The sequence below is a fragment of the Trachemys scripta genome, chromosome 15, assembly GCF_013100865.1.
Source record: "Trachemys scripta elegans isolate TJP31775 chromosome 15, CAS_Tse_1.0, whole genome shotgun sequence".
NCBI classification, from domain to species: Eukaryota; Metazoa; Chordata; order Testudines; family Emydidae; genus Trachemys; species Trachemys scripta.
In genome coordinates, this window is record NC_048312.1 from 13,580,376 (window position 1) to 13,606,597 (window position 26,222).

The following is a 26,222-nucleotide window of genomic DNA, read 5'->3' on the forward strand; positions in this document are numbered from 1 at the left end:
TTATCTCTAGACTGATTCTTGCTTGCATATTTATACCTGCCTCTGGAAATTTCCACTACATGCATCAGAAGAAGTGGGTATTCACCCACGAAAGCTCATGCTCCTATACGTCTGTTAGTCTATAAGGTGCCACAGGACTCTTTGCTCCAATGTTTATCCAGGAACCTATAAGGGCTTTGAAGTGGCCATTCTAGTGTTTATGGTTGAAAAAGATGTTTGGACGTTTTTAAAGGGTGTATTATTTACCCAGTCACACATACAGGCTCTGATCCTACATCTCTGCAGCTGGACCTTTATATCTGCATAGAGTCCCATTGACATCAGTGGAATTCCACTCATGTGGATGCCTTTGATTGACTTTGGTCAACTTATTATACAAATATTGATATGGATAGCTAGATTTAAGGAGGAACTGGATGGAGATTTAGCCTCCTCCTGCCCTAGAAGTCTTGTTTATATATTGGCTTTATATTCCATGGGTTTGAACATTTAAATTATTTAATGCTAGGGTTCACTGTCATCTGGAAGGAAAAGAAAGGCAAGCACATCCTTGACTGATGAGGAAGGTTAGTCACTTTTAAAAATTCTGTCTACAGTGCTTGGTGCATTTGTCTTTGGAAGTGTGGGTATGTATTTTATATATTTAAAAACTGAACACTAATTTTCAATCTGCTGATCCAGATACCCTGTATTTTCGCAACATAATTGCCAACTTTATCCGCTTCTCGGCAAAGATTAAATAGCAGAGTGAGGGAAGGTACTTCAGTGAGGTTTTATTACCAAGACTTCACTATTGTTACCTATTATACCCAATCCCTCCCTAAATGCCCAAGGAAAGAGTTGAATAAACAGTTTGTGGTATTGGCTTCTTCCATTGTCTGCTCCTTATTTGTGAAAATACCAGCTGAATTGTGCTATAGTTTTCACTTTAAGAACAAAATAATATTAATAGAGACCTTTTTAGAAGCATAGATGCTGGTATTGCTAGAACTTGGGAGTGGAAGAAAATCTTCTTTTCTGGGTCAGTATATCTGATTATAATTTTCTCTCCTCCTCCTCTTCCCCACATCTCCCCAACCTCCAGGGGGGTTGCTATACTGGATCAGACTAATGGTTCATCTAGTTTAATATCCTGTTTGACAGCATACAAGCTGCTTGAGAGGAAAAGCTCCGGCAGTTGTGGGATAACCTGGCCCTAGGGAAAGTTTCCTACTAACACTCAAAAGTTCAAGGTTGACTTATGCCTTGAAGCATGAAGGATTCTATCCCTTCCAAACCTCTTTTGTTAAAAAGAAGGTATTGTAATTCTGGATATTCTTGTTGTTCATATAAATATCTAATCCTTTTTGGAAATCCTGCTAAGGTTCTCAGTGATATTCAGTTATAGTGAGATTCAGAGATGCCTAAATAGTGACTTGCATAGCTCCTTGAGCTGGTGAGATCTTACGAACCTGTACACCTCACTAGATCACAGATACGAAGGAATGGAGATGCTACAATCTATGTGACCACTATCCAAAGTTCAGCAATTACACTGAGATGAGGCTAGCTTAATGACCTTTCTCTCTTGCTAAATTCCACTGTGATATCCAATGCCTTTGACTTGGGAACAATCTCCAAAGTAGGCTTAAACTGACATATCTATTGGTCATACTCTGATTTTTTTTATAGTTGTTTAACTAAGCTGCCTTTATAAATGTGTGTTTTGGTGATAGTTGAAGATGAAGAGGAGACAATTGAAGAGCAGGAGGCTAAAGAAGGAAATATAAACCATCAAACTGAACTTTCTAACTTAGCCAAAGAAGGTAGGTATGTGGATTGCCTGTGGACACAAGTTTGCTACATATTGGTGGGATTTGGAGTAAAATGTGAAAATGTATAGCAGTTACTATATTTGCAAATATGGTAGCTATCAAATGAATGTTTGTTTTTAGGAATGCATTCAACTTTCAAACCATGTATAGTTTGTATTCCTGTGTGTATTTTTTGTTGTTTTTAATAGTGGACTGTGATGAATGTTAGTGTTTATGGAGTGGTATGTGTAATGATTAGCTAATTCTTAAGTAATTTGGTTTGAAAAAGAGTTTCTGTGTAAATGTTTTTATTTAGATGTTGCTCCTATACAAACCCTACACTAAAAGGGTCCCATCCAAATCTCCAAGTGCACTTGATATACAGTGAAAACACAAGAGCATTGGAGATGCAAATTAAAAATTGACTAACATGGCAGCACTTCTCCTTCTTCCCAACTACCATGATCACTGGTCACGTGAGCAATGCTGCTTAAAACCCTCCACAGCACTTTCCCATTAGATAGAAATTCCACTGGCCTCAGTGGCCTTGGCTCTTCACCAGTGCCTGCTCAACCAGAATGGCTTTGCTGGAAGGCTAGCAGATTTGGTCTATTTCAGATCTTGACAAGCTAAGCATCAGAGGGAAAGGGGCCTTTCCAGAAAACGCTGTGCCAGTAACCTCCTCCCTTTTGTAAAACTGTTCAGAGGCAGGTGCATGTCGCTGCTGCGCAAAATACCCCACAGAGATTGCCAGTGTGCTTCAGTTTTGATATCTAACAAGCCTGCTGTTTTTAGTGCTGTGATTCTCCTAAGCAGTAACTGATTGTCAGATTATATAGTGGGTTTGTATTGTGGTAAGAACCTATTGGATTGAGCCTACTGACTTTAAAAATGTCGCTTTGCTTCCATCTGTTAATTATCTTTAAAATCAATTTCTGAACTGAGTACTGTGTGGATTACAACATATATCAAAGTATGCTTAATTATTAAAAAGTAATATTATTGATAACTGCTAGTTTTTAGTATTAATATCCTTGTGTTTGTTCTTCAATAACCTTCAGCTGAATTGCCTTTGGATGACTTAGTAAAGATGTACGAAGGTGCCTTTTCAGAGAATTTTCACTGGCCCCAGCCTAAGCCTGACAACAAAGAGGACACCAGTGAAGAAGGTAAATTTTATTTTTATTTTACTTTTGTTAGAAGAAACTACTAACATTCATTTTGAAATCCATTGATGGTTCATTGGGCTCATTTTATCAAGATGGTTCATGCTTTGGAGGAACAAACATAAAGTAAGTCACATCTGAAATTAATAAAAAGTACAGTACTGGTGTCTATGGGATTGTATGAAAGGAGGAATTGTCTTGTGGTTAAAGATCTGGAAAGGTGCTTGGGAACTGTGGGTTATATTCCAGGCACTGCAAAATATTTTCTGTATGATCTTGCACAAAGCATTTAATCTCTGTATATCAGTTCCCAATGTGTAAAATGAGGATAATACTTCCTAACCTACCTAACAGGAGTGTTGTGTGTATAAATCCAGTAACATTTGAAGATTATCAGAAACTATAGTGAGGGTAGCCATAGAAAAGCCTATAAATGAAGTATATACGGTTGCATGCAGAGTGGTTACTTTTCTTATTATGTGTCATAGATCTCATTGGTCACAGAATTATGCATTCTGGGATCAGTTTTAGGAAATTGGGAAATGCCAGAGGATTTCTTAGAGGGAGTGTAAAAACGTATTTCTGTGCCAATGGCCCCTAAAAGCTAGTTAATGTGAGCATTCAGAACATGGTGCTGCGCTTAACTTGATTTTCATTTTAGCTTGGCTAAACAGAAGATAATAGAAACAGTTAAAACAATTTAGTAACTTACTTCTGATGTTTTATGTCTGTGTGTAAAATAATCATCAACTTACATCTTATGTAGAATTGGAAGACCATACAGGAGACCAGGAAAGCCTTCAGAAGGAAGTGGTACTCATAGATTCACTTCTCAGCATTGATCAGCATAAGGGTGTAGAGAGAACAAATGCTGCAAAGAAACACACAAAAGACATAACAGAGGTTGCTGCAGCTGCGGAAGCACTGTTACCTAAAGGGAGTGCTCGTATCTTGACGGCGGTAAAGCTTCTCATTTTCCATTACAGCATGTGTTTATGCATAAATATTATTTTTTTAAAGTGTAGCTTTAAAACAGGAAATACTACATAAAGGAATGTCTTTTGTTGTTCACCTTTTAGCCAACATAATATTGGATGCAGCCTTGTACCCTGACTTAATGAGGGGAATAGGAATTGAAAGTATTGGGATTCCATTCCCCATTCTTCCAATGACTGGATCTTGGGCTTAGGCAATTCACTTAATTCCTCATACTCAGTTTCTCCATCTGTAAAAGTGTATAGTACTTCATAGTTGTGAGGTTTAATTAATTATGAGTGGGTCAGAATCTTCTAAAAGGAATGCTAGAAGTAGAAAGCAAGAAGTGTTCCTGTTTCCTCAAGAAATTTTGCACCATTTTTAATAGATTTTATTTTTTTAACAATCAATGAATATTGAAATATCTTCATAATTGTGGAGTTATAAAAGGCAACGTTTGTTTACTTGCTTCCTTGAACTTAATCATACTCTAACCTTTGATCAAAAGCAGCAACATAAATGCATATATTCTTTTGGCACAGGTAAAATATAATACTCCATCTTTATTGTATGGGACTCTCAGAGAGTATCAGAAGATTGGGCTGGACTGGTTAGCAAAGCTATATAAAAAGAATCTCAATGGTATTCTGGCAGATGAGGCTGGGCTTGGCAAAACTGTGCAAGTCATTGCCTTTTTTGCACACCTGGCTAGTAATGAAGGTAAGCTAATTCTGCTGTTTCATGCAACTTTAATTTTAAGGTATACCAGCACTACCATTATAAATCACTATTTCGCCTATTTACAGCTGTCCTGCAAATTTCTTGAAACTTTGCCGACAATTGTGGTGATTCCTTTTAAGAATATTGGCAAAAAGCTGGTAGTTTTAGTCACTTCTTGAGTAGCTACTAGAAGTGCTGTTCTCAAGCTCTCTTAAACTATCTCCTTTTGGTTAAGAAAAATGGTCAAGGTACTCAAAACACTCATCAGTGTTTGATAATAAGCTGCATTATGTTATATAAGGGATTGTTGTTTCCTGGCTTCCTCTAAAATCTGTTTCAGAGTAGCAGCCGTGTTAGTCTGTATCCGCAAAAAGAACAGGAGTACTTGTGGCACCTTAGAGACTAACAAATTTATTAGAGCATAAGTTTTCGTGGGCTACAGCCCACTTCTTCGGATGCTTTGTTTGCTGTGGTTTGCAAGAGGTAGTATTTATCTCCAGAAGTGGTGAAGGATGAGGTATTTATCAAGCTCTTTTGATGCCTGATTAAAGGTGCTGCAGAGCTGCAAACTATTATCTGTACTTTAATACATATTACTTACAATCCAAAAAGGATGCTAACTTCCCAAAGACTGCATCTGACATGTGCTGACCACATTCCTCAGATCTGCACAAGTCATTTCTAATATAGCTGCCATCTGGGTTTTTCAATTATAATCTGTGTTTTTTGTTTTAAGAAGTAGTGACGCGTCCCAGTTGAAAAACAGTTGGGTTCATTAGGGGCAGAACTGTATATGCAGCACACCTAGTGTTCTGGCAGCAAAACACACTATTCAGATACACTTAAGGTGGCTCAGGTATTAGATTAGATTTGCCGCTGTTGATAAAGGGGATGAAGAAGGGATAGGAGCCAGCTGCCAGCAACACCAGACGCTAGTAGCAGAAGGTGAGCTGACAAATAAATGTACTCTGGACAAAATGAGAGAGAGAGAGAAACAGAGATTCAGTCTTACATCATAATCTCTTTGATTCTGTGGGTTCAAATCAGACTTTGGTAGCATATGGACAAGGACAATTATTTTAGTAAAACCCTATTTATATTGGAATATGACACTCAGGTGCCTTCGTGTTTTAAGTGGACAGTTTTAGCAGTTGACCGCGCGCTGCTCAATCTCCCGTTCCCCTGCCTCGGATTTTGGGGGCCAAATGTTTTTAAAATCTCCAGTTTAACAGTATTTAAAAAAATCAACATTGTGTAATGAACAAATGACTCAGTTAACTTCTGAGACTCAACCATTGATAAACAATTACAGTTACAGAACTGTAACCTTGAATTACAGTTTTGTATTCTCTCAGACTAGTTAACAGTTGTTCTTATAGTAGTCTTGTGTTGACGTTAGTATTGGCTCACACAATGAATTCAGTACATACAGTTTTTAACTTTAAAAGCAGAAGGGAGAAAATGAGTTTTCAGTATTTATCCCATGTCTGTATTGTCCTCTGCTGTATTTTTCCTCATGTAGGTAATTGGGGTCCTCATCTTGTTGTTGTACGAAGTTGTAACATACTGAAGTGGGAGCTTGAATTGAAACGTTGGTGCCCCGGATTGAAAATTCTTCTGTACTTTGGCAGCCAAAGAGAACTTAGAGCAAAGAGACAGGTATTCTATTTTGCAAAGCTTATTTTTAGTGATGAGACTAGATCACTGTTTAGGTACACAGATTTATGCAGCTTGTTCTTGTTGAGATACAACAAGAAGTGAACAATGAAATAATGTAATGTGGGTTTCTTGCATTTACCAAGAGCTTCTTATCCATAAGTCTCTTTGAAAATGCAAGTGAAGCAATAGGGTGTCCTAAGCATTGAACAATACATGCAGTACCCTTACTCACTTTCTGGACCCCAACTGTAGTTTGAAGACCAGTATTAGCTTAAATAATTTGGGATTCATTTTTTTTAATCGCTGTAAAGTGGCTAGCATGCAATCATAATCACTGGAATTCTGCCATTACTTTTCTGTCCTACTAGTATTAACAGTTGGAGACTGCCTGTATGGATCATTATTTATTTTGTTTTTTGTAGGAATGGATGGAACCCAACAGCTTTAATGTATGTATCACTTCGTACAAGCAACTGTTTAAAGGCAACCATGCCTTCATGAAAATACGATGGAAGTACCTAGTCGTAGATGAAATGCAGCAAATTAAAAACATGACTGAGAAGCACTGGGAGGCACTCTTCAATCTCAGAAGGTGTGGAGCGTATCAACAATTTTGCCTTCGTGTTGCTTTTAGATTCGTTTTTCTGTTCACAAATTCAAGAATTCTGTTCTGTTCTGCCTGGGTTCTTACATGGATAGTATGTTAGTTGCACACTGTAGAGTTCCCTTTACTTGAGCAGTCAAGGTTCAGAGACCTGCTCAGCACCAAATGGTAGCAGCTCACATAGCGCTATAGCTATGTTCTGGACCTTGACTTGCTCAAGCAGAAATATTTCCTACATTTTTTTTTTTTTTTTTTAATATTGTGGAAATGAGAAACTAGTTTGATGGATAACTGCTTCATTTTGGATGATTCACTAATTTTGCATGAAAGTTCCAATGCGTGTGTCAGAAGGGTTAAGTTAATAAAACATTTTTTTTAAATTCTTTTTATTAAAACACTCAAGCAGATAGGAAGCTCTGTAGTTTAATGTTATAACTATAAAGATAACTGTCCTAAATGTTAATATAACACTGATTCATTTTGTCTTTAATTTCCGATTTAATAATTAGCATTATGTCTTAACCATTATGGCTGTGACTTTCAGGCAAACTGATTTATTTACTGAAGAAGCAAATATTGTTGGAGGCAATGTTTAGGGAAAATGTAGAATTAGTTTTATTTTTGTGTTAATTTGGTTTATTGTGGTTACTTAGTGTTATTGTATGCTCTGGGGGTTGCTGTTTCTTTTTTTTTTTTTTTTTTAATTTATTGTGTTTTAAGTATTTGTCAAATACCCAGAGTGTTCAGATAAGTGTCTCATTATTTTATTAAAAACTACTTAATTGTTAAACCTCATTACTGAGTTTCTTTTTCATATTGTTCACAGCCAGCATCGTTTGCTCCTGATAGACACTCCTTTGCATAACACTTTGATGGAGTTGTGGACCATGGTGCATTTTCTAATTCCAGGAATTTCCAGATCTTATCTAGATTTCCCAGTGAAGGCAGCCAACGAGGAGAATCAGGATTATTGCCATAAACTTGTTATAAGATTACACAGAGTATGTAATTATTTTCTCATTTTTACTTCAGTATCCAAACACAGTTGACTCAGGCATGGAGGGTTCAGATTGATGAATTCTCTGCCTTTTCTTAACATTTGGATCAGCTCATACAGGAACTCCTCCTATAAGCATTGTGTTATACCATGATCAAAGCATTGTGTCTTATGTGGAACACTGGGCCTAAAGTCTGGAGCCCAGAATTTATGCAGCAGGGATCTTCCCAAGCCACCTGCTCCTGGGAATCCAGTACAGTCATTAGTAAAACCTTAAGAAAGATTTGCATGTTAAATTTGGCTTTTTATATGGTGCGCACAAATTTTCAATGTGTGCCACAGAATTTTGTACTGATAGAAGGGCATTTTAGAAATTGTTGGGGGAGAAGCTGGAAGTGTCTGCTAAAATGATAATCACTGAAATAATTAACAATCTTTAGCATCTCTTTACTGTGAATACAAGCAGTTCACACCTCTCTCAAAGCTGCCATTTCAGACTCGGGGGAGGGTTGATTTACATTCATTTTACAACTTGTAGGGTGGGTTTTGATTTATGTGGGGCCCCCTAGCCCCCCCACCCAATAAGGGCTAAAAGTGTCTTTAACAAAAAGCAAAACAAAACCGAAAGCTTAGATTTTGGAGCACCTTAATGCAGAAATTAAAAAAACCAACAAGCAGCAATTTTGCAGCCAGTTTTGTAGTAGCATAATCGCATTATACACAAATGGCTGCATAACTGCGGTTTGTGTGTGCATTATATCTGGTAATCTTAGCTTCGAGTTGTCAAAGTATCTTTAATGTGAAGGAAGATTATTTAATATATTATGAAAATTTTCAGATGATTCAACCATTTATTTTGCGAAGATCAAAGAGAGATGTTGAAAAGCAACTAACAAAAAAATATGAACATGTGCTAAAGTGTCGTCTTTCTAATCGGCAAAAGGCTATGTATGAAGATGTCATATTGCAGCCAGGGTAAGAAATTCAAATAGCAAAGTGAAAACTGTTATGATTCTACTCTTTGCATAAGGAGATTAAAAAACTACTTATGTCCTGGGTGGTTGCATTTAATATTTTTCCTAACCTTTTAATCATGACCAAATAATATGACATAACTACCCTGAAACTTCTAACGTTAAAGCCAAATGATATGATGGGCTTTGAAAAAAGCAACCATTTACCTCTGGAAACCTAAAATCAATGATGGTCAGTTAAAAGCTGTTTTGGAATCATTCTTATCCTCTGTGGATGCTTCTTCAAACCACAAAGCCACCAGAGTTCAACAGAAGAGTCAGTTTCTGCTCAGGGGATGTCCAGGAGTAAAACAAAGGAATAGTGGTGTGGGTAAGGATGCCGCTGATTGACAGAGTTGTGGGGTGGAGAACCTGTCTGTTTAGATCAGGTGGGCAAACTTGTTGGCCCGAGGGCCACATCTGGATATAGAAATTGTATGATGGGCCATGAATGCTCACCAAATTGGGGTTGGGGTGCGGGAGGGGGGGAAGGCTCTGGCTGGGGGTGCGAGCTCCAGGATGGAGCTGGAAATGAGGAGGGGGCTCTGGTCTAGGGCGGTGGGGGATGAGGGCTCCGGCTGGGGATGCGGGCTGTGGGTGAGGAGTTTGGGGTGTAGGAGGGTACTCTGGGCTGGGACCCAAGGGTTCGGAGAGTGGGGGGGAAGGGGGATATGGGCTGGGGCAGAGGGTTGGGGCGCGGGAGAAGCTCAGGGGTGCAGGCTCTGGGCAGTGCTTACCTCAAGTGGATCCCAGAAGCAGTGGCACATCCACCCTCCAGCTCCTGCATGGAGGCACGGCTAGAGAGCTCTGCTGCGCGTTGCCCCATCCACAGGCGCCGTCCCTGCAGCTCCCATTGGCTGCGGTTCCCGGCCAATGGGAGCTGTGGGGGCGATGCTTGGGGTGGGGGAAGCATGTGGACCGGAGCCCCCTGGTTGCCCCTACACGTAGGAGCCGGGGTGAGGGCCTTGCCGCTGCTTCCGGGAGCCACACGGACTGTTCCCCAACCCTGCTCCCTGGCTGGAGCGCCACATCCCGCTCCCCAGGGGGAGCTCAAGGGCCGGGTTGGCTCACAGGCTGTAATTTGCCCACCCCTGGTTTAGACCGTTTCTGACAGTGTCCTTCGTTCCTCAGTTTCATGATAATTCCAAAATCACATTCACATATTTTGAAATGATATTGTGTTACACTAAATACTCCTGGAACATCTCTCTATTTAAAACCTAAGTATATATTAAGATTGCTGTGTAACACATTACACTTCAGATTCTAGCCCTATGAGTTCAATGACGTCTCTTTCAGACTTTATAAAAACTATGCTTAAACTGAGAAATTTACAATATATATGTCTTTTTTTTTTTTTTTTTTTTAATAGAACCCAGGAAGCTCTTAAAAGTGGACATTTTGTCAGTGTCCTTTACGTTCTGATGCAGCTTCAAAGGATTTGTAATCACCCTGACCTGATAAATCCCAGGCTTTCCAGCTCCTCGTATGTATCAGAGGCACTAGAATATGGAACTGCTTCTTTGGTACTAAAAGCACTAGACCGGGATCTTTGGGAGGTGAGTGAAAAGTGAACTGTTTAAAAATGGTCCTTGCAGAATGTTGGTGTTTAGTGAACATAGCATCAGCCTCTCGTTCGTGGGACTGTGCTGCAAGCCCAACTATAGATTATAAGTGGAAAGAATTTGCTATTCTAACTGAACACATGTTTACTACATTTCTCTTTCTCCCTGCAGTATGAGTTTTAAGAAATGGTTGAGTAATAAGTTTGCATTCATGTTCCAGCTGTCCGAAGAGAAATTGGCTTCATTTTGCATCACTGTTATGTATTTCTTGTCTTCAGGAGCTTTCCTATACCCAAAAATACACTCTTAAATGAGAAGAAAATCTGGATAGGCTGTAGGAGTATAATATTCCAATTAATTTTCCTGCTTTCAGGATTTATAATAGCCATGGGACAGTATGACTTTCTTTTTTAACACAAGGGTGAGAACTTTCTGATTCAATGCACTATTGTTCTTGTGTTAGCACAAATGGTGATGGTTTGGGATGGCTTATTGCCAAAGAAGTAGTGTCGCTCTAGACAAGCAAGGGAAAACAACCTCTTCACCTTAAGAAAGCAGGCTAAAAGGTGAAGGCATGGTCCCTTTGGTTGGGTTTGTTGCTGTCTTTAATGCGTATGTACTATGCCTGTGTAATGATGAGCATGTTAAAAAGACAATTGAACATTTTTTCCACACTGTTAAAAATCTATGTATGCCCTGTAGTCTAATTTTATATTTACAAACTGTATTTGCTGGTATGTAGCTCAGTTGATGATGATTGAAATATCAGGAAAAGTGCAACTCTGTTTTATCTAAGTCGTGATTTCCCTAGCTCAGTTTAATTCCTCTCCTAGCCAATTTAACACTAAAGATGGGACTGTCAACTGTAGTTATGGCCAAAAAAATGCCTGGAGACTTGGCATTTTCAGTTTAACTTTTATTAGCTTAAAAAAAAAACCTGATTTCTCCCTCCCCCACCGAAATACATGCTGCAAATGAGAGAAGCCAGCAATGTTAGTTTCACTTTAAACAGCCAAAAGATGAGTCTAGTTATTCTAGTTATGTTAAACTTTATTATTTTTATGTGCTGACTTGTAAACCTTATTGTTTCACAATAACCCTAGGATACAGACATGTGTCTTTTTGATCTGATTGGGGTAGAAAATAAAATGACTCACTATGAAGCACAAGTGCTGCCAAAACAAAAGGTGACCAGAAAGCTTATTGAAGAGATTTACAGCTCCTCCCATCATCCAGCCAGACCCAACCCAGTGAAGCTCAAACCAAGCAGGTACACCCAACTTGATATGAAAATACTCTTGCTTTGAGCTAGAATTTTAAAAAAGGAATGCAGTTCATCTTAAACTTGTCAGAAATCCTCTGTCACTGCGTTCTACCTGTATCTAGTTTATAGGTTCATTGTATTTTCAAAATGTTTACCCATGAAACTGAACGTTAGATTTTAAGATCCCTTCTGGTAATGCATTACATTCGTCAGATCACATCATACTCTGTATTTTGTTAGTATTGTATGGCACGCTTTCAGCTTGTTTGCCCTCAAAACTAGGATTTTGGTTTAGTAAAGCACATTTAGGGTGCTATAAACTGATAATAGGGGTTAATTTAGCAGACTTGGGCTCTAGATCAACAACCAAACATCATTATGACATGACGCGCTTTCACGACAAGCATGTAGTATGGAGCTGCTTTGTGAAACACAAGACACAGGCTACGTCTGTGCTGTGCCGCAGTGTTGGCTGTAGAGATGTGAATTGCAGAGGGCACCAAAATGTTGCACCCTAATTGCCTTGAGTGGGTGCTGCTGGTGCAACTAAAAGATACCTCGTTTGTGTTAATGTACGTTACCGCCAGGTAGGTACCTTTTGCTTTGTGCCAGCAGCATCCACGTGAGGCAGTTAGAGCGCAACGTTTTATCGCGTTCTGCAATTCACACTCCCATAGTCCTCAGTGCAGCACAGTGTAGACAAGCCCCGAGATCCACTTTGAGTCAATCTATAGGGTTGCTGAATTTTTACTTTGGCTAGTGTGGTGTTATGGTTCACACTAATCTAGAAGTGAATAGCCTTTGATTCTAGGAATCCTAGAATACTGAAAGCAAATCTTGCAGAATTAATGAATATTTTGCAGGTAGTTCTTCAGGCATTTAGCTGTGTCTGCAGTAGCATAGGAACAAACAGTGGTATGCTTTCTAACAGTATTTCTCTTGTAAGGAACCAATGTACTGAAGAATCTGGAAGATGTATAGGTTCTCTTTCTAGAGATGCCATAGGGGGGCACCCCACTTCCCTTTGAAAATTCTGAGGACCTCCTTCTTTCTCCTGCTTTCTGCCCCGATTCTTGCAGCCCATCATAGTAGTTTTAATTCTTCTGCATGTGTACTACACAAGTATATGCTGGAACCTATCACTTGGAGTTGCTGTTGAAAGAAATGTGGCAATTTATCCCCTTGTACAGATTTTGCAGCACTTCTGCATACATGTAGGTTTTTTAGTATGTAATAACAAGACTTGCAAACTTTATCAGATATCTACCAGCCGGAGTCTGGTATCAAATATGATTAGATAAGAGACTGATCAGTGAAGCCAGAAGTGGGATGCTGGAATTTCTACCAGTGTTGAGTCCTGTTCAAATGCTCCCTTGTAGATGCAAACATCTGCAAAGGAGAAGGAACTTTCCCTTTTGTCTTTCTTCCTTCTCCTTAGCTGTGTAGAGTGGCAGGATATCTTTGCTCCTCTCCTCCTTAAGGCTTCTCCTTTCCTCATACAACTCCACACCTATGTGTTACAGGTCATAGCTTTCCCAAGCAACAGTGTCAGCGATTTCTAGTTGGTTTCACTGCTGTCCACAAGGTTTTTGAATAGTAGTTAGTGAAGCCAGTCCGATTCTTTTTCAGTGTCATGCTGTTGCTGCTCTTGGAAAAGCTGTGAGCAGCAGCAGAGGCAATGGAGCTGTTGGTCTGCAGAGTCAAGAAATCGGCATTGCATCAGTTAGGGGGGAAAAAAAAGTTTCAAGGAAAGCTTAAATTTAGCAGGCATAGATGGGCTTGATCTCCCTGTTCCCCTGGGAAAGCTGAGTGGAGTTTTAAAGGCCTGGTTAATAATTTTGTCTTAAGCTTTTATTTTGCATGTACTTTGCAGGTTGTTTCAGCCAGTTCAGTATGGGCAGAAGCCTGATGGCAGGACTGTAGCTTTTCCAAGTACTCAAGTGCAGCGGACAGTGACCACAGCAACAGTAACTCAGCAGGGACAAGTGCGAGGAAGATCACCCATTGCTACAGTATCTGCGAATCAAGGTAAAAAAGGTATTGCTACCTTAGTTAGTTAAACCTCTGAATATACTGACATATGCTAGTTTGTTAATAGAACTCTTCTTTCCTCTAGCTTGGTGGTCTAGATTACTAATGGCTTTTAAAAAAATAAAATAAAAACAAACTAATAGCCAGTAAATTTCCTCCACTAGTTGCTACAGTGTGACCTACCATTGTAGTGCAAAGCTCATCTGGTGTAGCCTAACTGGTAATGCATGAAATATACTGTGACACAATTGGTATTTAAACCCCCAATTGTATATAATGTTCTGTTGAATTTAGGGATTTACAATGCTTTTGTATATATACTTAGTCTTTTTAAAAAATGCTTACCGATTATGTACTGTTGTAAAAATAGAATGGAGTGATAGGTATGGGTAGAAATCCCAGTCTGTAAGGAAAAGCCATTCCTTTAGCCATTTTAATATCCTGTTGGAAGGTTTCTTTTTAATGCAGGTTGTTTAAAACAATGGAGTTAAAACCTCTAACAACTTGCACAAACAAACCTTATTGATTGCAGCTGCAGCAGCACAGTTTCAGACAACTCAGGCTTCTACCAGTGCTCCAAGACACCAGCCAGCAGCGACCTTCACCACAGCAACTAGCACAGCCAATCCTGTGAAACAGCGGGGTCAGACCACTGCACAGGCCTCACAGCTAGGCCAGACCCAGCCACAGGCCCCCTCGCACACCATCCAACAAAGTGTGCTGCCTCAGAGGCTGGTACTGACCTCTCAGGCCCAGGCACGGTTGCCTAGTAAGTGGCCTCCCCTTTCAAGGTTTCTCCCACCTTTTTACTACAATGAGGTTAAGTTACTAGGCACCCTAAAATGTGTACAGAATCTTTGTTTTTTTTTTCACTCTTCTGATTAGCCTTGCTCACTACGCTGCTTATGACCAAGGAAAATCAAAAATTGGATAAGAAACAATAGAATTGCTGTGGACATACATTAGTGGTGTCAACTTAATCTCCTATTTCTGCATGTTTCCTCTGCTGGCAAGACTTCCTTCAGACCAAATGTTTTAGCTCTATCCTAATTATTCTTTTCATATTAAACACTAATCCATCTGCTTAAAGACCTCTCTCGCAGAGACAAAAGTCACAACTGTTAGGCAGAGAAAAGCAGTGAGGCTTTGCTTTAAGGTTGTATGTACCCTGCCTACTAGCATGTATATAGAATACTGAGCACTGATGTATTAATTTTCTCTCTGGGGTAATGCACTGCCTTTACAAAAGCTAAGTTTCATGCCACCATTTTGTAACTTTACTTGATGCTTTTTGCTTGTAAACTTTCTGCATTTAAATCAGAAAAATCTTGATACTTATAATTTTAGAGCTTTTTGACTTGTCTAAAAGTGCAGCTCACTTAATATAAAACTTGCTTATGCAGCACATTTTAATCTTCAAGCTTTTTAAAATGTGTTTTTCCTCATTTTATTTTGAGTGAATATTTTGTCTCTTCGTTAAACCTTTCTTAGTGCTCTTGAAAAGGCAGTGGAGATCACTTTAATATGTATACTTATTCTGTTACAAAGTGTCACATGAGTTTTCAGGTAGCTCTTACACTTTTTGCTACTAAAAGTGAAAGGATAACTTCTCAAATGTTGATGTTTAATTTTAAATGATCGGTTTTTTCCAGTCTGTCCAACAAATACAGAAAGCAATACCTGCTGAACTTTTATATGACACTTTTGAAGCACTTTATATAATTATGCATGGAAGGTGCTTCAGCACCAGTTTACTAACCAACATTTAGAATTGTAGGAGCAGAAGGGCATTCATTAATGTATGTTTCCCTCCTTAACAGGTGGTGAGGTAGTAAAAATAGCCCACCTGGCCTCCATAGCATCAGCACAAGGCAGAATCGCACAGCCAGAGACACCTGTAACACTGCAGTTTCAAGGGAATAAATTTACTTTATCACACAGCCAACTCCGCCAGCTGACGGCAGGGCAGCCTCTGCAGCTGCAAGGTACTCTTCTGTCCAGCTTCAATCAGTGGGTTTTCTAATGCTGATACACTAGACCGTTGGGACAGGGAAGGCTTTCCTCATTGCTGTACTTTAAGCATATTAAAAAAGGAGGTATTTTTTTCCATTGATAATACCATTTGTTGTGTCTGTTCTTTGTACTGTGAGGGGCAGCAAGGTAGATCTCTCTAGAAAAAATATACACCTGTTAGAGGAAATGTGGTTACAGCATTTTTATAAATTTTATTTGAATATTTCATTCATGAATATATTCTTATATGTATATTGTGCACATAGAATAAAGTAATGCTTTAATTAAAAATTAAATACACAGTTATGTGGAGCAAAATTCAAGTAATCTTTAACCTTGTTTCTGCAACATTACTTTTTAACCTCTCCATAATAAACTAATGTGTGTCTATTTTAACCCAGCAACTGCTATGTGCAGAGTACATGGCATACGATATTCTTGCTCTGAAACAGTCCCTCTTGGCTCTGGTTATGGAGGTTCTGTGGTTTGTGAACTCCCAAATTCTGGGGAAATTTGCTTAGCTGCAAAATAAGAGGCTTTAATTAGGCCCATGAAGTAGATGTAATTGGGGAGGGAAGGTGATGGGCTTATCCTAGTTTTAGAATGATTTAACCTATGAGGTTCCTTTCCTAAGTGGTGATATTTCTGTATGTAACTTTGAGAAAATGTAGGTGGTTGTCCTCACACCAGAAAATCTTAAATTTTGAATCCAGTAAGTAAATTAGATGTACAGCAAAATTAAAATTAAAATATTGTATATTTGGGGAAAGATATTACATAATTGGGAGTAAATTTAAAAACAAATACATAGATTCCTGATACCTTGCTGCCTTTTCCTTCTGGCGTGTAAGGAAATGAGGTAATCTTACGAACTTCCTTTGATTAGTTTCAGATGAATAATTCTTGCATTAGATGAACAGTACCTTTGTGTTCATTCACTTGGAATCAGATATTCCCAGCAGGGTAGGCCTTACCTGTTGCGGTAATACACCCTGCCGGAGAAGCCTCTTGGCTCTTCTGTCTTTTGCACTGACTCATTTTTTTCATTTAACTCACAATTGCAGGAAGTGTTCTTCAAATTGTTTCGGCTCCGGGCCAGCAGTACTTGCGGCCTCAGGGCCCAGTTGTCATGCAGACAGTCTCTCAAGCAGGAACTGTTCAAAATGCTCTGAATGCTTTGGGAAACCAGCACCAAGCAGGTGTGCCAACTTCTACAGCAGTAACGCAGCAAGGTAGGTGCTCTGTCGTGAAGTGATGTCTCCAGTTTGACATCTACCTAGCAAAGTTGCTTTTTATGTATTTCAAGTTGCTTATTAATTGGTACCAGGTAATTGTCATTGTTAATTCAGAAACATGGGCTAGCTAACTGATTGAGCTATTTTGTTCTGTTTAAGTGGCGGGGATTGAGTTACCTAAACTGGAAACAAACACAAATCTTTAAACCAAAACAGAATGGAAAAAATGCATGCTTCAGAGAGGTTGAGGCTGCATTGTGTATTCAAAATTTCTCTTTTCAAGCTGTCTCTAAAACCAAATTGCACTGGATAGTAAAATGTAAGTTTCAAAATATTTGCCGCTTTTCAAAGTAGAATATAGGTGCTTATTTTTTACTACAGCAGATGCTCTTAATAGCAATCCTGATATTAGCAAATTCCAGTTAGTAGCAACATTTTGCTGGGAAGCAGTGCCGTCCCATTGACTTTAATGGGTTTAGAGATTGGGAACAGGCATGCTGCTTTATTAACCTTCTTGGTGAAGAAAGGCCCCAGCTGCATGCAGGTTTCTGCAATGTGGAAGCCCCTGCTGGAGTCCAGGTGCTGCAGGCTGGGAGGGGAGGTTGTGGGCAGGGCAGCAATGGGGAAGGAGGCTGTAGCCTGGATGCCTGGTCTTTCCTCAGGCATTGGGGGCCCCTGGTGCCGCACAGCACCTCTTCCTGTGCTTGTAGGGCTGTGACTTGCTCTGGCACTGGGGGCTTGAGTTTGGCACAAATCAGCACTTCTTTCCCTGGCTGCCACCCCATGTGCCGGGGTAAGGCACAACCGCGAGAGTGCATGGAGAGACACCATGCAGCTCCATGGGCCTCCATCACCCCTGGTCCCCATGGAAAGTCCTGTCATTTGGGCTATAGCGTCCCTTCCCAGCACATAGTGCTGAGACACCCGCAGGGGCTCACCAGCTGGGTGGGAACGTGTGCACCCCAGCAGCCCTTTATCTCTCATGTGGGTCCCAGCTGCAGTCAGGTTTACAATACTGTAGCCAGGGAAGGAAGTGCTGGGACATGCGGAGCACTGGCCACAGGCAGGTTTGGAGGACTGCAGCCAGAGAAAGCATGTCCCAGTGCTTCCTTCCCTGGCTGCAGCCCCACAAACCTGCCTTCCACTTATTGACAGCTTCCAGATAATGGCAACTTTTTTTTTTTTTTGCTGGGAACTGAGAGGTTGCTAATAAGTGGGATCTATTGTATATTATGAGGGCATTGGGTAGTCTTTTATGTGCTTCCTCCTTCCAGTAGTAACTTCACTAACTGATCTTTTTTTCTGTACTTGCCTTTTCTAGTTGACCTTGTGTTTTCTGGGCTCTGCCCCTTTGTACATACACGTCAGGTGTTTGACAGCCTTGTTTATAAACATGATCAAGATGTTAACGGGAGAAACAACAGAGAACTGGGTGTCTAGGGGGTACCTGTGCCATTTTGACTTTAAGACAAAACAGCAATTTACTAACTGACAAGAAATGCAGTTATTGGGATTGTCCATTAGAAATGCTGTTTGCTATAGTCATCTCCTAATTGAAGGTCACCTGCGAAATAATAATTAAAAGAAGTCCATTTACTGATCCTTTTTTCATGCATTAAGATGGCTGTAAGGTTCAGATCCTGACTTTTTCTTTTTTGTGGAACTTTTGTGGGGAGAGAGGAGGTAGGGAATGTCTAGTCTTAGGTTGGAAGGTGGTATAGCTTAATGTTTCATCCTCCAGCCGGGATACCACGTTTCAGTGCAATTTCAGTACCACTAATATTGCTAAAGTCCTCCAAAAAAACCAGGTAATTCTCAGGACCTTATATTTCCAAAGTAAAAAGCCTAAACATTCTAAGGGTTTAAGATGAGAGAAGAGTCCCTCTGAAACTACTGAGGCTACTTTTATATATTATAAAAGAAAAATAAAGAATGACTTTTGTGATTCATCTTTTAAGCACTTATTTTGACTTTCAAGACTTTGCCTTAAATGCTGAGTGAATGCCATTATTGCAGATGATGGGAAGCCATAATTGCTTAGTTTGTGTCTGTATATTGCAAACATGAATGTATGCTGGAAGCTCAGAGTAGCTCGTTTGCTTAATGTAAAAATGTGGAAACATGAAGATGTCCTCTCTTTGCTTCTTACAGTTGATTATTCCTCTTAACTGTATAATATATTTGCACCAGATTGTGCTAATGAAGTCTAATTGTTCATTAGGGTATCAATTCAGCCCCGAAATGCAGTGTCATATTGAGTAGCAGGGAGTTTGTACTAGTTTTCTACTGAGAGCATTCAGTGCTGGTGAGCAGCGTGTGGTAGGAAACTATACATCTTGCCTAGAAATCAAGAAGAATACAGTGTTGCCACTGGGTGAACGCTATCCTTGACATTGTATGTAGTTTTATTTACATTACTGTTATTGTGTAATATTCTAGTAGCTGGTTTAGCTGTTTTGGGAAAGAACTTGCAAACAACTGCATTCATACACGTGCTGTGAGATGATTCAAAGGCGTTATACAAAAAGATGCATTAGGTGTATTTTTAATTATATAAATGTTGTGTTTCATTGTATGAATACTGAATTGATATATTTTTGGAAAGAAGAGCTAAATTACTATGAGATCCCTAAGATTATGACAGCATCATTTTATCTGGCAGGACACTCTTTCTTTTGTTTTTTTAAAAATTGGATAGTTATCGAATTGTCAGACTAATACAATAATGTTGCAAATGGCATACACACAAGATCATGAAAGCACCAGGTCTTTGCATAAGCAAAGCAAAACCCAGGCAATGGCATTGCTCAGAAATGTTGATTGTACACCTGCTTAGTCAAATTCAGAAAGACGAAAACACCCTCACAACTTTTGAACACTTTTAGTGTTCCTTTACAGGACAATAATTTTTTGTGATTCAAAATATGCAGGGAAAGGGAAGGAACACAGACAAATAATTACATGAATATTGGCAATATATTAACATATTTGTAACAACATGCTTCGTGTAGAGCCAAATTATTATGGCAAAGGTACTTGTTGTGACCTTAGGCTCGCCATCACATTTAAACATCTCTCTGCTGCTTAAATCCTGCAAAAGCAATACACTGCAGATACTAGATGGTAAATGTATAAAAAGAATTGCCTAAATATAAAATCCTAACAGTAATACTGGCTCTTTCATGTTGCTCTTACCTGAACAAATAAATACACGGGGAAAAATACAGAAAAGACTTACCAAAACTATCTTTAAAACAATAAGATGGTGGCGAATACTTGACAATCCTATAAGGTGAGACTCAAAACTAGGTTTTTTAAACACAATAGAATAATTTGATATACCACACTTTTAATCACATGCACTAGTAAGAGAAGATAAATCCAAGTAATGGAGCTGAGGACAAAAATTAAGGTTATTCAGTACAAGCCAAGTCCAGCTGACTGTAAATCAATTTCTTCTCCTCCTCTGTATTATCTTGTAAACTTAACAACTTTTCCCTTCAGATCTGTCCTGTAGACAAATGAGACCTTCTCACCAAAGGAAAAGCAAGCTAAATGAGCAAAGCGATAAACAAAAAGCAAAGCCTTTTTTCCCCCCAAAGAGAACTTTAAATGGACAAAACTCTTGCAGTATGTATACTGAAGTAGAAGCATAAACAGATTAATTTCTGACAGAAATGAGAGTAACCAGGATATGCAACTTTTCACCTCTGTCACTGGTCCTAATCCAACTTGGCTTGCTAGTATTTGATGGCTGTTCGGTGGTCCTTTTGTTCTGCGTTGGGGGCTTTGTTTTTTAAGCAGTTGGTATGAACATCTGTCAGATGTTTGAATCCTGACAAGATTGGTACATTGTTGGAATATTATATTGCCTTAAAGACTGAGAGGTTCTATACATTATAGATACATATCTGCAGATATACATATAAACACTTGGTTTATCTTTAGTTTGTATTCCAGGTAGAACTGCAGTTACTAACTTAACATCAGGTGACACAGGACCAACATTAAAACCTGCACCTACCCATGGTGGACAATCACAGGTACTTGCAATTATTTTGCAGTGTAAACAAAATTTCTCAGAATTAATATTTTATCAATTCCAAGAATATGGGAATAAAATTTACAAACTAAATAAATACAGCTGGAATATATAGCAGTTTTGATTTATAGGGTGGGCAAAACAATTTCTTTCAGTGTTTCAGATTTTGTTTAAACTTTTGAATTCAAAACAGGCTAGGAATTATTAATGAAAATGTATTTTGTTACGTAAAACTCCACAGCAGTGAATGGATTGCTTGTGTGTATTGGCAGAGAGGATATTACGTAGTAAATAGATCATAAGTATGTGATAATGCACAGCAAGACACAATTTCCTCCAGTTGAGGAAACAGTTATGAGAACCATCAAATTCCCTGTATGTTCTTAACATGGAGGAAGCTTAGAAATAGATGAATTTTTTAAAATTCGTTTTAGAAAAACCCATAAAAATATGGGGAGACAGCAAACTTTTATGCAACTTTTGGAGAAGCCTTCCATAGGATGAATCTGAGGAAATTCATACGTTTATTGGAATGTTCCATATAAATTAACAAAATATTTTTTTATGAAACATTAAAGAAACTTTAAATGAACAAAAGCCAAGGACATTCAAAGTTATGATGGAAGTGAGCCTTTTAACTAGAGATGAATTTAATTGTGCTCTTCAAATTCTACATTAAATTTTAATCCTCTAGAAGTTGGACCCAAGTAGCTGTACCAATTTGGCAAGTGAATGATACAAAACATCATTTATCTCTACTATGTTGTTTTAATATTTACAGCTTTGTTCTAAAGTAACTCATGCTCTTGTCATCCTCATTATAAGCAGCACATTTTTTTTTTTGTCACTTTTTGTTGGCAAAGGAATCATTTGAAGAAAAGAACAGGCTTCTGAAGGAGCGCCTTGACAGAATATTTTCTGGCAATGAGCGCCGTTGTTCCAGAGCTCCAGTGTATGGCAAAGACTTGTTGGGAATTTGCTCTTTGATTGGTGAAAGAAAGGTCCCGCAACACTGTTCCACTGGGGACAATAAATGGAGGTGGGCTGGCTTTGTGAACTGTTACCTTTCCTTGAGTGCCTCTGAAGGCCCAAGTGATCCACTGCACAGCCTGATCCTGACATCAGATCAGCAGCAGGAATCCCTAACGGATGTTGTTAATAGGTAATTTGTGAATTTCATAATTATCGATTTCTACTAAGATTACTAATTTCTAAGAGTTCTTTTCAAACATCTGTAAAACTGCCTTTTCCTGTTCATAGCTTGTTTATTTTAGGCCATTTAGCAGTAGCAGATGTGCATTACAATAACCACTACATTTTTCTTAATGGCTGAGTTTAGAATCTTTTGTTGTTTATAATTGTCACTGTCTCCTATACGTCTGAGTGTCTTCTGTGTTTCAATTAAGATATGAGAAGAATTTCTCAACATATAAGCTTTCAGATTGCTCTCTAGAGCAAAATGAGTGCAGTTTTCCTCAAAACCCACAGTGCAAAGGAATTTGTTAGAGAGAGAATTTCAGACTTCTTTGGAATTGCTTACAGTAGAGTTTGTACAGGTGGTGCTGTTTCTTAGCAATGTCTGAGCTGCCATTCTTTGGCACGATGGAGGATTGATTTATGCATGGACTGTCAAGTCTCTTCTTTGGAAAGCAATTGACCCATTGCCACTGCCAGGAAAAATGCTAGTTTCAATCTCCTGTGCGTGGAATAAACATCTGTTTTTTCTCTTACGGAAATTCATTCAACTGCCGCTACTCATCCATAGGGCCCTACCAAATTCATGGGCATGAAAAACGCGTCACGAACTATGAAATCTGGTCTCCCCCCCGTGAAATTTGGCCTTTTGTGTGCTTTTACCATATATGATACAGATTTCACAGAGCAGACCAGCGTTTCTCAAATTGGGGGTCCTGACCCAAAAGGGAGTTACAGGGGGGGGTTGCAAGGTTACTTTAGGGGAGTCGCCGTATTACCATCCTTACTTCTGCCCTGCTGCCTGCAGAGCTGGGCGGCCGGAAAGTGGTGGCTGCTGACTGAGTGCCCAGCTCTGCAGGCAGCAGCGCAGAAGTAAGGGTGGCAATACCGTACCAGGCCATCCTGACTTCTGTGCTGCTGCTGGTGGCGGCGGTGCCTTCAGAGGTGGGCTCCTGCCCAGCAGCCGCCGCTCTCCGGGTACCCAGCTCTGTAGGCAGCGCCACTGCCAGCAGCAGCGCAGAAGGGTAGCAATACCGCAACCCCTCCCGACAGAAATCTTGTAAACACCCCCTCCCCCAAGCTCCTTTTTGGGTCAGGATCCCTACAATTACAACACCATGACATTTCAGATTTAAATAGCTGAAATTATGAAATTTACTATTTTAAAAATCCTATGACTGTGAAATTGACCAAAATGGACCGTGAATTTGGTAGGGCCCTACTCATGAAATATTGAGTAGAAATTAATATTTAGATTTGCAGACCCTGATCCTGCAAACAGTCTGAGTACTCATGGGAGTAAAGTTCTCACTCTACAGGCTCAAGGCTTTAATCCTTTATTGTTTTACTGCAAAATATTATTTTGTAGCCATTATCCGGATTGGTCCACAAAAACTAATTAAAACATTTTACTCTTTGAGACACCTATAATATTTAGTAAGACGCACAAAGAATTGCGAGGCCATCTAGGTAATGGTGTAAGAATGGGATTACCCTGGGACGCTGAAAGATGATTGCTAGAATTGATCACTTAAAAGTGCAGTTTCTTTGCCTCCTACCTATTGAAATAGTTCTGCTGCATTTTCAGGACTCGCTGTGTGTTACCAGCTGCAGTTGCTGCTCCCCCATGTTTGTATGTAGCAAAACCTCCCCCTTCATATAGTCATAAGATGAAAGTCTTCAAGCACAATCTTAAGGAGAAGGCAACTCCATATTTACATCAGCTGCACCAGATTACAACTCCACGCTTACTACAGTTCCCTGACCTCCGACTGGTGCAGTATGATTCAGGTAAAGGAGAACCTGTATTACACAGATCTGCTTCCTCTGGCAGCAGTTGAATGCTGTGTATAAAGTCTTTATAATCTCTTCTCCCTAAAACATAGGGAAGTTGGAAGCTCTTGCTGTCTTGCTTCAGAAGCTGAAAGCCGAGGGACGCCGTGTGCTGATTTTGTCACAGATGATTCTAATGTTAGATATACTGGAGCTGTTCTTGAACTTCCATTTTCTCACATTTGTCAGAATTGATGAATATGCTAACCATGAACAACGTCAGGTAAGGTCACTTTATCTGTTAACCACAGATATAGTTGTGATATACTTCTAAATTTTAATTTTGAGCATTGATACATGAAGAGGAAACCTGCTTTGTCATTTCAAAATGAATGAGAAATCTAGATTTTGTTCACTTTTTATTCCATCAGAGTGAGTGTAATCTTATTTCAGTATTGGTTTATGGTTCTACTTACCAATTTTTCCCCCTGGTCTAGGAACTGATGAAAAGTTTCAACAGAGACAAGCGCATTTTCTGTGCCATCCTTTCCTCTCACAGTCGTTCCACAGGTGTCAACCTTGTGGAGGCAGACACTGTCGTATTCTATGACAATGATTTAAACCCAGTGATGGATGCAAAGGCTCAGGAATGGTGCGACAGAATTGGGAGATGCAAAGACATCCACATATACAGGTGACTGTTAGAGCAGCCTTTTCTATAGCATGCTCTAATTTAAAATTAAAACTTAGAAGCAATGTTTCCCGTTTTATGTGATTTAAAATTCAGATGGGAAAAAAAAGCTTAATTTTTCAGCTAGTTAAGGAAGTCAACCAAAATACTAACTAATATATTTGTTTGGTGTCTTGTAACTGTGTTGGTCCCAGGATATGAGAGAGACAAGGTATGTGAGGTAATATCTTTTATTTGACCAATTTTTGTTGGTGGAAGGTGGAAGCTTTTGAGCTTCATAGAGCTCTTCTTCAGTTCTGGGGAAGGTAACCATTGTGTCTGAGCTCAATACATATAGGGACAGATTGTTAAGCATAAGAGGTTCACACATGATGTAGAAGACCACTTAAAATGAAGTGCCAGCATTTCTGTGAAGCTCAAAAGTTTGTCCCTTCCACCAACAGAGGTTGGTCCAATTAAAGATATTACTTCACTTACCTTTCTCTCTAATTAACAATATAGTCTGTCTTAAAAACAATAGATTTTTTGAAACATTTATACTGAAGTCTTCTGTCTTTTAATTTTTCTAGATGAATTACTATCCTTTGTATGTTAATTTGATCACTAATAGAAAGTTTTATAATGGATGTGTTTGGGTTCCCCTCAGGGAAAATGTTACAGTAAGATAGGACTGAGGGCAAAAAATCATAAATAACAATTGATCACAAAGTAACAACGCTCAGGGTAGAAACTCCTAGTATAGATTCTTTCTCTAATGTTTATTATTAAATTATGTTTCACAAATGCTGTTTTTTGTTATTTCTAAATAATGACAGTTTTATTAATGATAGCCCACCCTTTGTGATAAATCTAAGACAAAGTAAACATGATGTCAAGGGCTTGTCTAGGTCTAGACCAGGATAAAAGGTGCGTCCTTAAACTGTTTCAGAGTAGCAGCCATGTTAGTCTGTATCCGCAAAAAGAACAGGAGTACTTGTGGCACTTTAGAGACTGTGTTAGCTAGTATGTTTTAACTAGCATGTTTTTCAACTACACCTCTACCTCGATATAATGCTGTCCTCAGGAGTCAAAAAATCTTACTGCGTTATAAGTGAAACCGCATTATATTGAACTTGCTTTGATCCGCCAGAGTGCGCAGCCCCTCCACCCCCCGGAGCGCTGCTTTACCGCGTTATATCAGAATTTGTGTTATATCGGGTCGCGTTATATCAGGGTAGAGGTGTATAGTGTATTTTTAACGTGTGTTAGCTGGCAGGGGGTGTCTAGGCTTCACCTCAACCAGCTTATGTGTAAAATACAACTTGCCTTGTCTACACTAGAGTTTTAAAATATGTTAGTTAAAATGTGCTAGCTAACACTGTTTAAGAATACACATTTTATCCTCCACTAGACAAAGCCCTACAAGTTCAGCTTTATTGTTCATGATGGTGGCTAAAATTCTTCTTTGATTTCTGGAAACCATTGTGAGAATGGTATAACAAATTCTC

General features: G+C 39.2%; 1 protein-coding gene across 7 annotated transcripts in view; it reads left to right on the plus strand.

Annotated features, from left to right (window-relative positions):
* The window catches only part of LOC117887974 (E1A-binding protein p400-like), a 64,957-nt gene that overhangs the window by 15,340 nt on the left and 23,395 nt on the right, over positions 1-26,222 (plus strand). For 5 of the 7 annotated variants that reach the window (XM_034790880.1, XM_034790883.1, XM_034790882.1 and 2 more), the window contains 20 exons: positions 509-566; positions 1,716-1,805; positions 2,855-2,962; positions 3,726-3,919; positions 4,477-4,654; positions 6,177-6,313; positions 6,736-6,905; positions 7,744-7,918; positions 8,753-8,889; positions 10,300-10,486; positions 11,596-11,762; positions 13,630-13,784; positions 14,320-14,556; positions 15,608-15,772; positions 16,865-17,032; positions 20,984-21,078; positions 21,941-22,239; positions 23,860-24,062; positions 24,158-24,327; positions 24,542-24,738. In XM_034790880.1, the coding sequence (XP_034646771.1) occupies positions 509-566; positions 1,716-1,805; positions 2,855-2,962; positions 3,726-3,919; positions 4,477-4,654; positions 6,177-6,313; positions 6,736-6,905; positions 7,744-7,918; positions 8,753-8,889; positions 10,300-10,486; positions 11,596-11,762; positions 13,630-13,784; positions 14,320-14,556; positions 15,608-15,772; positions 16,865-17,032; positions 20,984-21,078; positions 21,941-22,239; positions 23,860-24,062; positions 24,158-24,327; positions 24,542-24,738 (3,290 nt within the window). The remainder of the gene's footprint in view (positions 1-508; positions 567-1,715; positions 1,806-2,854; positions 2,963-3,725; positions 3,920-4,476; positions 4,655-6,176; positions 6,314-6,735; positions 6,906-7,743; positions 7,919-8,752; positions 8,890-10,299; positions 10,487-11,595; positions 11,763-13,629; positions 13,785-14,319; positions 14,557-15,607; positions 15,773-16,864; positions 17,033-20,983; positions 21,079-21,940; positions 22,240-23,859; positions 24,063-24,157; positions 24,328-24,541; positions 24,739-26,222) is intronic. The other 2 variants (XM_034790881.1, XM_034790886.1) reach the window with 2 other exon arrangements.